We start from the raw sequence: 14419 nt of genomic DNA on the forward strand, positions 1-14419 counted from the left end.
ATCTTTACGAAGAGATTGTAATTATAATCCAATAATGATTGTAAGGTATAATTATATTAATACTTGACTCGATGAAAGACAAACATATTTTGACAATTGTCTTAACATACTAAGCCTAGCTCAAAATGCCAGCAACTAAAGAGCAAAATTAACAACCATCCACGTACTCGGAATCTTCAAAACTTAAATGGTTGTTTAGAACTTATTTAAATTCCACAAACTAACTGAAAACCATGAAACCATATGGAGCTTTATCAAAATCTTCATAAATTTAATAATTTATTTTGTTTTTTCAATTGAATTCAAATGGTTGTTTCGAGGTATCCTAAACCAATTTGAAAAAAAAAAAAAAACAAGAATCCTAAGCTAATATTATTTATAAATTTGAATCTAGAAAGCTGTAGACGTTAAATATGCAACACCTCTGTATTGTTGGTCATCATGAACTGTACCCAGAATTTGAGGCATTATTGTCCACCTCAAAAAAACAAGATATAAAGCACTTTGGTGTTTTATATGCTATGTACATGGAACAAAAGGTGTAGGTCCAAGTTGCCCCACTTCAACAGCAATCGGTCAAGGAATTTCCCTTGTTTTGCCACATCTATCCATGAAGTTTCACCATGTTCGTTTTCTTTTTCCTATCCAAGCTTAAATTCCCAAACCACAGAATAGGTTGGAATTTATATCAAAGAGCTGAGATAGGTGGCAAGTTGTCGTGGATGAGGAATATAAACCCACTTTAGAAAATTGCAAGAAAATTTGCCTTCGAAAGGTGGGGAGTGACACATGAACCAGCAGCATATTAAACACCACACCCCATTAATCACATTGTCACCTGTCTCCCTCCCTCCCTCTTGTGTCTCTCGTACAAAAAAAAAAAGCATAAGTTCTGGCTAGTTAATTAAACTTCATCTTCTTTTCAGAAATGGCAGAGGAAGGACGTCATAGACACCACTCATGCTCACCAACTGTAAGCACTGGCACACCAATAATGGCAACTCCTTTGAGAAAAGTGTGTAACAGAATTCTCGGGTTTGCCACTTCTTGCAGAAAGAATACAGCTCCTTATGGTAGAAGAATTTTCCATAGAGAAGTTGAACAAGATGAGTTCCAGTATGGAAACACTCACTGCCTCTCCTCTTACTACAGTGTTTTTGTAGTCCGCTTGGCTATAATGGTTTGTTTAATCTCTCTTTCTCTGTGCTGCTGTACTCTTTACAATTTTCACTACTGAATTATGAAAACTTCAATCAAATTTATTGATCAAGTAAGTAACTTAGCTGATAGAAATGTGTATAATATATCACCTGTTGTATACTTGCTAATGAAAGAAACATTGTGCACAAAATCATTGAAAGAAGGCAATGTTTGTTTGGTCCAGATAAGTAAGTAAAGTAATGACTCGGGGGCCAAATCCTACCCTTACCCTCGCTAACTTAAGAACTCGAAAGTGAAAAGGAAATGGGATTCACTGCCTGTGTCAATTCGATAAGCCTTTTTCTTCCTAAGTTCTGTTCATGCATTTGCTTCATATTCAATTTTTGTTTCTATTTGTCTGATTATGGTGCAAGAAACATCTGGACAATCAGAGAAATTGCCTTTTAGCATGCAGAAACTGCTGTTTTGGTCAGTGAGTACATTATTAATTTTCTGTTAATGGCTTTATGCAGGCTATGTTAGCAATTTTGATTGGGCTGCTAACCATACTAACATGGCATTTCACTAGAAGCTATACAAAAAAGTCACTAGATACCTTGGCTTCTGGCCTTCGATATGAACTTCTACAGCGCCCCATATTAAGAATGTGGAACATTCTGAATTCCACAGCTGAGATAACTGCAGCCCAGGTTAAGCTATCAGAATATGTAATCGGAAGGTACAGCAAGACAACCATTCAAGCCGAACAAGTGGAGGTTGTTGTGTTTATGATGTTCTTAAAGTGCTACCAGATCTGACAATAGAATTAATCTTTGGATTTTTTGGATATGCTTGTATTGACTTGATTTTTTCTTTTTTGGTCTTAACAGCTTTATGAAGTGATGAGGCATGTAACGTGGGCACTGTTTGCGAGTCGTAAAGCTCTCAATGCAATTACCATAAATTATAGAAATGGTTTTGTGCAGGCTTTCCACAGGGATCATAGGAGTAACAACACATTCTACATCTACTCTGATCTTAGGAACTACTCAATCAATGCCAAAGGGCCTTCTGATACAGATATGTTCTCATCGCATCAAGCATGGAATGATCAATCCATCCACAGTAACTCTTCTGCAATTTGGTATCGTGAACCACTTGATCCTACCTCAGGCGAAAAGATAGGAAAAGCAAGTCCAATTCCACCAGACGATCTTATCAATATTGCAGGCCTTTCACAAGTACCTGACGGTGTGGCTTCATGGCATGTGGCAGTAAGCAAGTATACAGATTCACCACTGCTTTCAGCAGCATTGCCTGTGTGGGATGCTTGCAATAAAAGCATTGTGGCCGTCGTCGGTGTTACTACTGCTCTCTACAGTGTAGGTCAATTGATGAGAGAGCTTGTTGAAGTCCATAGTGGATACATATATTTGACCTCTCAAGAGGGTTACTTATTGGCTACTTCGACGAATGCTCCTCTCTTGACAAATTCAACAAGGCCCAATCTCATACTGGCTGTCGATACTGAGGAACCCACTATAAGAATGGGAGCTCGATGGTTGGAGAGAGTCTATGGAAACAAGTTTCCTCCAGGTCACGTTGTTCATGTGGAAAATGCAAAACTTGGCAAGCAGCAATGTTACATCGACTCGTTTTTTCTAAATCTGAAGAGACTCCCTATAGTAAGTGTCGAACATTCCCAACTTTTCCCAAGACCTAAATGTTTTGTCCAGCGTCGCTTAAACTTCGATGTTACAGAATTGCATTTCTATAAATTCCCTGGTTATGCCCAAGTAGAATGAAAAATGACTCGAAAGGATCTAGTTTATTTTATTTAGTTTATAGTTATTAATTGTCTAAGCATTTAGCAAGCTTCTGCAACTCTGTATAGGTGGGGGTGATCATCATTCCAAGAAGATATATAATGGGAAAGGTTGATGAGGGAGCATTCAAAACGTTGGTTATACTTATTTCTGCATCTATATGTATCCTAGTCATCGGATGTGTCTTCATTTTGATTCTCACAAATGGAGTATCAAAGGAGATGAAACTAAGGGCAGAACTGATAAGCCATCTTGATGCAAGGAGAAGGGCAGAGGCATCAAACAACTACAAAAGCCAGTTTCTGGCAAACATGAGGTATATTACTTTGTATCTTAATAGTAATATATGTTTGTGAGCTTTAATATTCAATCAGGCTTGCAAGTTTGTACCAGCGACACAGAGTTTTGAGTACCCTTAAGATCTTTTCTTTTTCCTGTTCTTGAGCCTTAACGGAAGTAAATATTCATTTCATTTTTGTACAACAGTCACGAATTGAGGACTCCTATGGCTGCAGTGATTGGGCTGCTGGACATTCTTATCTGTGATGATTGCCTCACGAATGAACAATATGCAAATGTTACACAGATCAGAAAATGCTCCACGGCTCTACTCCGACTTCTTAACAACATATTGGATCTGAGCAAGGTGAGATGCTAAAAATAGCCTAGCAATTGTAAACAGTTGTAAGAATTACAAAGATTTCAAAACCAACACAAACCAGAACGTCCAAGGCTGCAGTAAGTCACAGAATGTCCTTTTCTTGATTCATTTCGAAATTGGTTTTATAGGTTGAATCTGGAAAATTGGTTTTGGAAGATGCTGAGTTTGACTTGGGAAGAGAACTTGAAGGACTTATTGACATGTTCTCTGTTCAGTGCATTAACCACAATGTCGAGGCTGTTTTGGATCTCTCCGGTACGTGTTGTGCATTGAATGTCAAGTATCAACATATGATCATTAGCCTCTTTCTGATGTTCATTGCTACTTGCATTTCCTGCATGCAGATGAGATGCCAAAATTAGTACGAGGAGACTCCGCCAGAGTTGTTCAAATATTTGCAAATCTGATAAGCAATTCTATAAAGTTTACCACAAGTAAGTCCAACAATTGCAGTGCCAACTTACTTGGATTCTAGTATGCATACCTGTAATAGAATTAGAGACAAAATTCATCTCTCAATGAACAAAAAGCATTGTGTAGTCAACTTCTTCTTGCATACCTAACTCTTCAAAATGACTTTCAGCGGGTCACATTATTCTGCGTGGTTGGTGTGAGAACTTAAATAATACTTACAATGACACACAGTTTCATCTCGATCAGAAGAAAATGCGTTGTGCAATTAAGCCAAAACTTAGGCAGCAGGGGAATCATCTGAAGAAGGCCTGTAAGAAGGAAAACAAAATGATTCTTTGGTTTGAAATTGATGACACAGGCTGTGGTATGAACCTCAAAAAATGTCTGAAACCACCTAAAATATATTCCATCGCTATAGCATTTGTAACAGTTTTTTCTTTTTCTGCCTATCTGCAGGAATTGATCCAAGCAAATGGGAGTCTGTATTCGAAAGCTTTGAACAAGCTGATCCATCAACAACTCGACTGTAAGTAGATGAAACAAGTTTCACTGGCCACAACTCGCTTGATTCATCCATTAAATATCACAATTACAAAATATGCTATAAGATCTAGAAGAAAGGCAATGCATTGTTCACTCTATCTCCCGGTTCAGATCCACTAGATTTACCAGTTAATTTGTGTAGAAGCTGATTCTTGATAGTTGAAGTGCAGAAGCAAGCATGTGAATTTATCAAGCAAATTCAAGATCCTGAACAGAAATTCTTGGTTTTTTAACAATTGTCCATTTCAGGCATGGAGGCACTGGTCTTGGACTATGCATAGTTAGAACTTTGGTGAGTAAACTCCACACTCATATAAGAGAAAATCACTAAATAGATTACCTCACTATGCAAAGTTTATCTTTAAACTATCGGCTGCATACTCTAAACCTTAATCAGATACTGCAGTGCAGCTATTAAATAATATCTTGCTGAATTTGTGAAGAGAAGCAGCAGCAGCATTATCATAATCCTTTTTCATGCTTCCTAGTCTACAACCGCTTACTGACGTTTTCCTAGTTGGTGGCGAGGACAGGTTAACAAGATGGGTGGAGAAATAAAGGTTGTGAAGAAGAATGGACCTGGAACTCTAATGCGACTATACTTGCTTCTCAAGACACCTGCAGACGGTGCAGACCTCCACTGCCAAGTAGATTTTTCGAGTCACAATGCCGTGGTGAGTAAAATTACCTGTGTTATTCATAAACAAATCACAAGCGTCCTCTTTGTCGATGTCTTTCTGTTGGCAAAATTATTAGCTTCGTGTGTGGTCGAAACAACATCAAAATATGCAGGTTTTAAGGGCTAAAAACAGGTCTGCAATTTTCTGCAGAAGAGAGAAATCAAACACTGCAACTTCTTTTTCTTTTTTCCTTTACACACACTTGGAACATTCAAACATATATAACTTCCACCTTCTTTCCTCCATCATTTTTCATTCTTTTCATTCACCACTAAAGGCACATTAATAGGTTTGCAGCCAAACATTCTCAATGTTTTTAGAACTCTTTCAACAGACTTCTTTCGATAAATGAAGACAACTCCATCATTTTGGTAAACCTTAATACCTAAAAAATGATGTGACAGTCCAATATCATCATCTTATATTTTCTCATAATTTCTTTTTTAAAGTATTCAACCATATTCCATTACTACCTGTAATTACAAAATCATCAACATATAATATAACAATAAAAATATCATTCTCTTGTTTTTTCACATACAAAAATAAGCTCACTTTTGCTTCTTTTATTTTTCTATTGAATGGAGTAATAGTCAATTTGGTCGTACCAAGTTCTCGAAGCTTGTTGCACCTTATATAATGCATTTTTTAGCAAATATACCTTATCTTCCTTTTACTAACGACAAAAACATATGGCTGTTCTATATAGTCTTCTTCCTTCAACTTCCCATTTAAAAAGGATAACTTCTAATTAAATTGGTATAACAACCAAGTTTTATGAGCTGCAAAAATAATGAGCGCTCTAGCAGTATTCAAATAAATTACTAGAGCAAAGATTTCATTGAAATCAATTCTAGGTAGCTGAGAACAATTCTTAGCTACTAGTCTTGGCTTCTTCTTTTACACAAAACTATCTTGATTATGTTTTACCTTCTAAATTCATTATACATCAATCACTTTTTTGTCTTTTGACTTATCAACCAATATGCAAGTTTTGTTGTTCTCAATCATCTCTATTTTTTTCTCCTTGCTTCTTCAAAATTCTTTATTCCAACCACACAAAATTCCAACCACACAAAAGTTATACTTTGTATGCCCTTCTTTCAAACTTTTCATCTTCTTTGAAATAGAACTAGAAGATGACAATACACTTGTTTTAGTATCTAGATATTTTTTTTCTTTTTCATTTTCTTTTTCTTCTTTGTGAACTGGTTTTTTCCTTTAAATCACAAGTTGAATTATTATCACCTTTAATTTTTTTATTTTTCCAAATTCATTTTGCTTTTTCATCAAATAACACAACTCTATTGATAAGAACTTTCTTAGTTTTTAGATTATACAACTTATAGCTATTTTACATAGAGATGCATCTAACATTAGCTTCTTCCCACTTGTATCTTTTCTCTTTTGGAATCTAAGCATAACACTTTTAGATGATTCACCAAAGGCGGCTTCAAATGATGTATGATTATTTAAAGTTTCAAAGGCTTCCTTATATTCCAAGCTTCAAATGATGTATGATTATTTAAAGTTTTTATTAGACATTGTTGATTAAATAAATTGTTATATTTACAACTTCAATCTAAAAACTTCTTAGAAGAACCTTTTCAAACAACATAAAATTGATTTTTTTTTTAGATACCTTATTTTTTTTATAGAGTATAACCAATTATTTTTTGTTTTTGCACAACTTTATTTTTTCAAAACTTCTCAAATTCACCTAAAATATATCATTTTTGTGATCACTTCCCAAAACTTTTATCTTTCTATAATTTTACTTTTTACTTTTCAACAAGTGCTTTAAATTTATTAATATGCTGAAAACTTTAGATTTATGTCTTATAAAGTACATCTAATTCATTCAACTTTAATCATTAATAAAAAGAATGAAATACATATTTAGTGAATTTGGAGTTTGTATGGGACCACATGTATCCATATTTACCAGCTCATGCTTTTCTTTGGCTTTCCAAGCTATCTTTTTAAGAAAAAAAAGGTTATTGATGATGTTTTTCAAATACATAACTTTCACAAACACCATCCTTGTTTTCAATAAATAAAAGTTTATACACCATATTTTTTTTGTTAAGGGCTACTGAAGTTTAAATGACCAAACCTTATATGCTAAAGTCATGAGTCATCTTCTCCTTTCATGTTCATTGTCATAATATTTATATGTTTTAATATAAAGAAAAATACATATTCACCATCTTAACTCATGCTAATACTTGTCTCGAGAAAAATACATACCATCTTAACTCATGCTAATACTTGTCTCAACGCACCTTTGTCATAAATGGTGAGATAATCATCTTCAAAATGCAATGTCTACCCATACTCTATAAGTTAACCAAAACTTAGTAAATTTTAATCAAATATTATATATTTTTTTCTCTTTTTAGTTTGAACTCTAATTGTACCTATACCATTTTCTTTAATCAAATATCCATTTCCAATCTTTACTCTTTTTTTTAATGCACTTTGACAAGCATAAAACAAACTTTCTTCGTTGTCCTTATCTTTTGACTAACTTACTTGTTGCTTCTCTTTATCCACAATCTTTTAATATATAACCAAATCCTTTACAATTGAAACAATAAATTCTTTTTTTTTTACTAGAAATCTCTAGCAACATATCCTAGCTCGTTGTGATAAAAATATCTTCATAGAGAGTTATCTTCTATTAGTTTATTGTCAAAGTTTTCTCTACTTGCAAAATTTAATTTGTCTTTCTTTCTTAAACTTATACTTCTAACTCTAGCTCTATCTTTTCCACTTTGTCCATCTCATTCAAATGTTTCAAAACTTTTTTTTTTTCAATTTGTCTACCTCATTAAATTTGTTTCTTCGTTTTGATTGTCAAGAGTAGATTAAAATAATCTATCAACAAATTTTTCAAACTACTGTCCTATTCTTTTCTTAAATGACTTCCAAGCATCTATTGATTAACTTAAATAAATTCTTAATTTCTTCAATAACAATAATAATAATAACATCAAATTTTTCAAGCAAGTATCAGGAATTTCTTCTTCGTGTATTCGCATTTGATTTTTAAATTTCATCAACCTATATCAACCTATTAGAAAACTTTTCATCTAATTTATTCTCATTCAAATTCAAATTCCAAAGTTCTTTTCCAAGACTTTGCATTTACACAACCCTTATCTTCACATGTCCTTTTATATTCCTTTCGTAGAATCTCCCATGCTTGCTTTGCTTGACTGTAAGTTATGACTTTTGGAAAGATAGGATCATCTACCCCTTTCTAAATTAATCCAAGAGCTCCAACATTTCCACTCCTTCTATCCTTCAAATCTTTGACTATTGCTATAGGCAAGTTGTTTATTGGTTCAAGCTCCTCAAATTCAGTCTCTATAATCCCCCACAAATCAAGTAAAATAAGCAAAGTCTTTGTTTTCACGCTCCAAAATTCATAATTTTTTCCTATAAACATAGGAGGCTGGACAGAACTCAAGTTTAAATTGTTTGTTTCGGCCATCTCTTGTTACAAATCAGCTTCTTTTACTTGATTTCATCTCCAAACTCCTCGTCTCTCAACCTAAGCTCTGATACCACTATCAGTGGCTAAATTATTAGCCTGTGTATGGTCAAAACAACATCAAAATTTGCAGGTTCTAAGGGTTAAAAATAGGACTTCAATTTTTTCTCTGCAGAATAGCACGAGACTTTACAGCATTTTAACCTTGACAATTTGTGATATCATACAGATAAATTAAAAAACAAAAATGCTTTCACCCGTGGATTGCCAAATCGTGTGTGCTCATATTATTTAACTGTAACTGCAGGTGCTGTTGGCACTATATGGCAGCATGGGCAGAGTTATTATGTCCCAGTGGTTGCGTGAAATCGGATTGACCACCTTAGGAGTGTCTGAGTGGAATGAACTGACACGAGTTCTTCGGAAACTCTTTCATGCCAGAAGACGTGAGAATGGCTTTGATGTTCAGTGTTCTTTGAATGAACCATTAAAATCTGAAGTGCTCAATATTGAAGACATGAAGGACCTATTCATCATAGTTGTTGACGTTGGATTACTTGACTTGAGCACAGATATATGGAAGGAACAAATTAACTTCCTTGATAATTTCTCTGGAAAAGCCAAATTTGCATGGATGCTCAATCATGATACTTCAAATGCAATGAAGATGGAGCTTCGCAAGAAGGGGCATTTGCTGATGGTTAATAAACCACTTTACAAGGCCAAAATGATTCACATTTTGGAAACTGTCATAAAGGAGAAAGATCTTGAGTATCAAAAGAAAAGTTCGAATGCTGCAAGAGCTATGGCAAAGGACGGTGACATGCATGAATGCCTTGAGATTGATTCCACCCATTTTGACACTACCAGCTCTGAAGAATCAGATACAGCTGAAATGGGTGATTCCAATTCTCCAAGCACATTTCATCTAAGAGATGTACGAAAAGAAAGAGAAGAGATCGCATGTCAATCACAGTGGCAAACATTTAAGTGCTTAATTGAATTGGCTGATGTTGATGCAGAAGCAAGAGAAGATCCAGGTCAAAATATGCCCAATTTACAAGGCACCCAATATGGAAATGATATGCTAGTCTGCAACAAGCAAGTGCCCTTTCCAACCGCAACTCGAAATGAATGTTCTAAACACGATGAACGAAACTCAGAAACCAGTAGTCATAAAGAACAAGGCAATTCATATTCAAACAAAGCTGGGAGTCAACAGAAGGCTCTTGATGGCTTACGGATTCTGCTTGCAGAAGATACTCCTGTTCTTCAGAGAGTTGCAACCATCATGCTCGAAAAAATGGGGGCTAAAGTTATTACTGTCGGAGATGGACTACAAGCAGTAGAAGCTCTAAATTGCAGTTTGAGTGAACAAGACTGTAGAAGGGAATCCCCTGGAAATGATGGAAGAACAGGTTTACAAACTGATATTCAGGAATCCCAATCATATGACTTGATCCTAATGGACTGTCAGGTAAGAATGCTAACATAGAGTGCTAATATCTCCCGTCTAACATTGATCATGTGCTTCAATCTAGTCTATAAACTAATGCTGATTGATTTTGTGACCAGATGCCAAAGATGGATGGTTATGAAGCAACAAAAGCAATCAGGAAATCAGAAACTGGAACTGACTTGCACATTCCTATTGTTGCATTGACGGCTCACGCCATGTCGTCAGATGAAGCCAAATGCTTGGAGGTTGGCATGGATGCTTATCTAACAAAGCCAATTGACTACAAGTTGATGGTTTCCACCATTCTATCACTCACCAGAAGAAAAGCCTAGCCCTTCTTGTCAAATGCCAAACAAAAGCTAATTACAGAATGGCAGCACAATAAAAACAAGTCAAATGTGAAAGTAATACCCATGGATTTTCTTTCGTTTACAAGTTGTTTGCAATATCATCGAAGTTGTATAGCTTGTAACTCATGGACTTTAGGTCCTTCATTTTGTATAGTTTGAAAGTTATTGAGCTAAGAATTCGGGAAAAAAAGCTACTTTTGTTGTCAATGAGATCCATCAATCGCTCCTCGTCTACCTTTTCCTCGAAAAACTTAAGTAAATACATTTGCTCTTCAGCTGGGAGCAGTCAAAATTTGGTGCAGAGGAATAGCTAGGAGCACCTCTCATTGTTGTCATAACTCTGCCCCGGTCTAGATCAGTCAGTTCGACAATTCAAAGAGATAGGTGATGTCTTTCCGTTATATCAATGATGATTTTCTTCCTTTGCCTCCAATCAAGTATAAACGCATTGATTTTGGGAAATATCCATTGATCTAAAGATCCATTAGGCATGTATCCATAAACAAGAAGCCTATGAAATTTATCAGAATTAAAACTGGCAACTCTTACCAAGTTCACAAGGCGAACGTAGCCAATAGCCTCAACCTTAGCGAGGAACGATTTCTTGACCTGTCCTATTGACAAGGGAATTCATTGCACCAGTATTTCTAGTTATTCTTGCTTTATTTTAGAATATTTGGTGTGTTTCTCAGTAAGTTTCTTTAGAGTTTTAGGTGTCTTTTGAGATTTATTTTTCTCTTGAGGATTCAATGTGTTTTCCAGGTAATTAACTACCAGAATAAGCTAAATTGAGGTCACATGAGGAGGCAAACAATGAGCTAAAATCAGAATTCCAAATCTGGTTGGTATGTTCCAGTCAAGCATGAGTATTGATTGGTTTTTAGATTATAGCTGAAGTTATATAACTCGGTTTCATGTGTTTTTAAATTTTATGAAGACTTGAGATATAGGCTTACAATTCATATGGAGAGAAAAGAACCTAGTTTTACTGTTTTGAAGCTCAAAAATAAATCAAAATACATAATCTGAAAAAGTTCAAGAATCCTTGTAGCCTAGACATTATCTTGGTTTTTGGGCTATATCTATAGCTTTATAGGTCAAAAAAATTGCTTTACCAGTTGAGTTAGAAAGAAAACATGATTCTCTACAATATTTTTTGAAATAGAGAACTCGCAATTCACACGTTTTACATCCCAAAACTAGCCCGCAGTATAAGGAGAAAAAAATATGACAAGAGTCTCTGACATATATGGAAAGTGATTTCCTTTCCTTCGAAGGATAAAGCTAATATATATAGACTCTTTTAGACCAGCTACAACCACATGTTGGATGCTCTACACAAAGCTCAATAAAGAGGAGATGACATCTCCATAGAAGCAACATTCAGCCCTTCAAGACTAATTTAATTTTCCCATACCTTGCATGATGTTTATTTTAATTGTATCAAGTTTGTTTGTTTTTAGTTTAACTATGTAGTTTCTTTATTTTGGGATTTTTTAGGTGAACTAACAATGATTAAGTGAAAATTTCTTTAACTAAATTAATTTAGTATTTTTTGAGTATTTCATTATAAACTTAATTGTGTATGCTTGATTATTGTTTACATGATTTAAGGTGATTAAATAATAATTATTATTTTAGTCATTGTTTGTACCGCGAGGAATGTATAAGAAAGAGATATATGTGAATTTGTATGATTTTTAAAGGTTTAATTATTTCTAATCAATTTCAATAGAAATTTATTGATGCTTGAGAGAGATTGATGATTATATCAGTACAACCCAATTATCAACAATAAAAATAAAATTTTGATAGGATTAACTCAATCGAGAAGTTTGCATAGTAATAGTTATGATGAGTTAGATTTTCTAGTATATGTTTTATCTTGATTTGAACTTATTTATTTAATCGCTTGTTTGCTTTTGTACATTTTTTTTTTTAGTCTAACAAACTTTAATATTCAATTTGTCAAATTGATCATGAATTAATAATTTTTTGTATTGATCAATAACTTTTTTAATTTTTTGTGGGATGATATTCTCTTTATTTATTTTATTATTTGTTACGATTTGTGCACTTATGATTTTGACCATTACCTATATGACAGAATCGTTTCACTGTATTTTTTGTGTCATCAACAAGAATTTGTTTAAAAGTTGAGCCAAATCCTCCCTTACATGTGGGTAGTCCTAGTACATGATCTAAATGTGTATTTAATATTGTAGCGCAGTGCTTTAAAAAAAAATCATTCGAAAATATATCAAAATAATATTATTTTTTTTTTACATTAGCATATCAAAATCATCTCAAAGCATCTTTTAAAAACATTTTGGACATTTAATGTGCTTTTTAATTGTTTATTATTTTTTTATTCGTTCAAATACCAAACTGCCTCTTAGTTGATATTATAATAACAAAAATAATCATTGTAAAAATATAAAAATACCCTTTGACACTAGTTTTAGATGTTTTTCTTTCAAAGATATTTTGGTTATTTTATTATGCAATTGAAATGTGAAAAGAATTATTTATCCTCCATCAATTTGGTAATCGCTAATGGGCTTTGTGAAATCACCTCAATATCCTTAATAACTAATGTTGAGATTTTTAGATGAAAAGAAAAAATTATCATTACACTATTCTAGTTAAAAATATGAATGGGTTTAGAGCTATAGTGTTTTACGAAAATCAATTAGTTTCTTTTAATTAGTGCTACCAATAGTTATAGAATCTTCTTTAGGCTAATTATATTGATTGTCAAATATGCATACAAAAACTCAAAATAATTATTTTATTTTTTTATTTTTTAGAATATGTTTAATCAGGTCTTACTAAATCTTTTCAATCAAGTTTAATATAATTATTTTAAAAAATAATTGAATAATCATTTAACATTATCTTGCTATTACTACATAATAGTGTAGTCGCCAAACATGGCTTATGATCTAACCTAGAAGAAAAATCAAGTCAATAGGTCATTGAGTTAAGTTGCAGTTTTCAATGATATTTGTTTATATTAAAAATAATCTTTTTTAAGTTTTTATTAAAAAAATATTATTGATTTTGATTGGAATGGATTTTGATTAAATTTAACCAAGTCAATTAAATTGCATATCAACCCATCAGATGAATAAATTAATCAAATTAATATTAAAATTAATTCAAATTAGAACTCAATTTAAATATAATTATAATTTATGGGTTTATTGAGTGAATTTAATATGTCAAACCAGGTTTAATAACTAATAATTTCAATATAATCATTAGTGTGTACCTAGTTTTGGTGTTGATTATTATTTAGCGTGGAACAATTACAAATATTATTTAGCGTGGAACAATTACAAAGGTGTTTGTGTCTATATAAAATGATACAATCTGATGTTGTATTTATCTCCTAAAAAAAAAAAAAAAGAGAGATAGGGTAAAGAATTTTCACAATTGTCGAATTAGTAATTTCTATTGTTAAAATTACTAAGGCAGCAGCCACTATATCCATTATCGTAATGAAGATCAATTTCAGTATTATTTAAAAAATAATAATACTATTAGAAAATCCAACATTTGTGAAAAAGAAAAGAAGAAAATATTCATGCAATTATCAACCAAATGCGTTATCATTCTAGACAATTATTAGTAGAAAAGGACACGAATGAAAACAAAATCTTAAAGGAAATTATAAGACAATTATAACAAACCTAAAGGGTCACTATAAAAATAACAGCTCTCTAACATCCGCCAAATCTGCAAATTATTGATGGAGAGAGGCTAACGGCTAGTACGTAAAACGGTAACCTCAACGGTCGAAAAATTCAAAAGTCTATCTCCCCACCATCCCCTCTAAAAATCC

The 14419-nt window shown here is 33.2% G+C and overlaps 1 protein-coding gene across 3 annotated transcripts; it reads left to right on the forward strand.

Annotated features, from left to right (window-relative positions):
• Positions 1-562: 562 nt before the first annotated feature.
• LOC105114106 (histidine kinase 1-like) lies at positions 563-10816 on the forward strand. Of its 3 annotated transcripts, XM_011010531.1 has the most exons (14): positions 565-973; positions 1054-1180; positions 1674-1919; positions 2031-2825; positions 3035-3282; positions 3453-3612; positions 3756-3882; positions 3972-4061; positions 4211-4405; positions 4498-4567; positions 4834-4876; positions 5118-5258; positions 9071-10240; positions 10339-10816. In XM_011010531.1, the coding sequence occupies exons 2-14, from the start codon at positions 1178-1180 to the stop codon at positions 10552-10554; spliced, it is 3504 nt and encodes a 1167-aa protein (XP_011008833.1). In that variant the 5' UTR covers positions 565-973; positions 1054-1177; the 3' UTR covers positions 10555-10816. The 3 variants fall into 3 exon arrangements, with proteins under 3 accessions (XP_011008831.1, XP_011008832.1, XP_011008833.1); XM_011010529.1 differs by having other exon boundaries at positions 563-1180; XM_011010530.1 differs by having other exon boundaries at positions 563-1180; positions 1674-1916.
• Positions 10817-14419: the final 3603 nt, after the last annotated feature.

This window comes from Populus euphratica, unplaced genomic scaffold (assembly GCF_000495115.2).
Source record: "Populus euphratica unplaced genomic scaffold, PopEup_1.0 scaffold492.1, whole genome shotgun sequence".
In the NCBI taxonomy this organism is placed as follows: Eukaryota; Viridiplantae; Streptophyta; class Magnoliopsida; order Malpighiales; family Salicaceae; genus Populus; species Populus euphratica.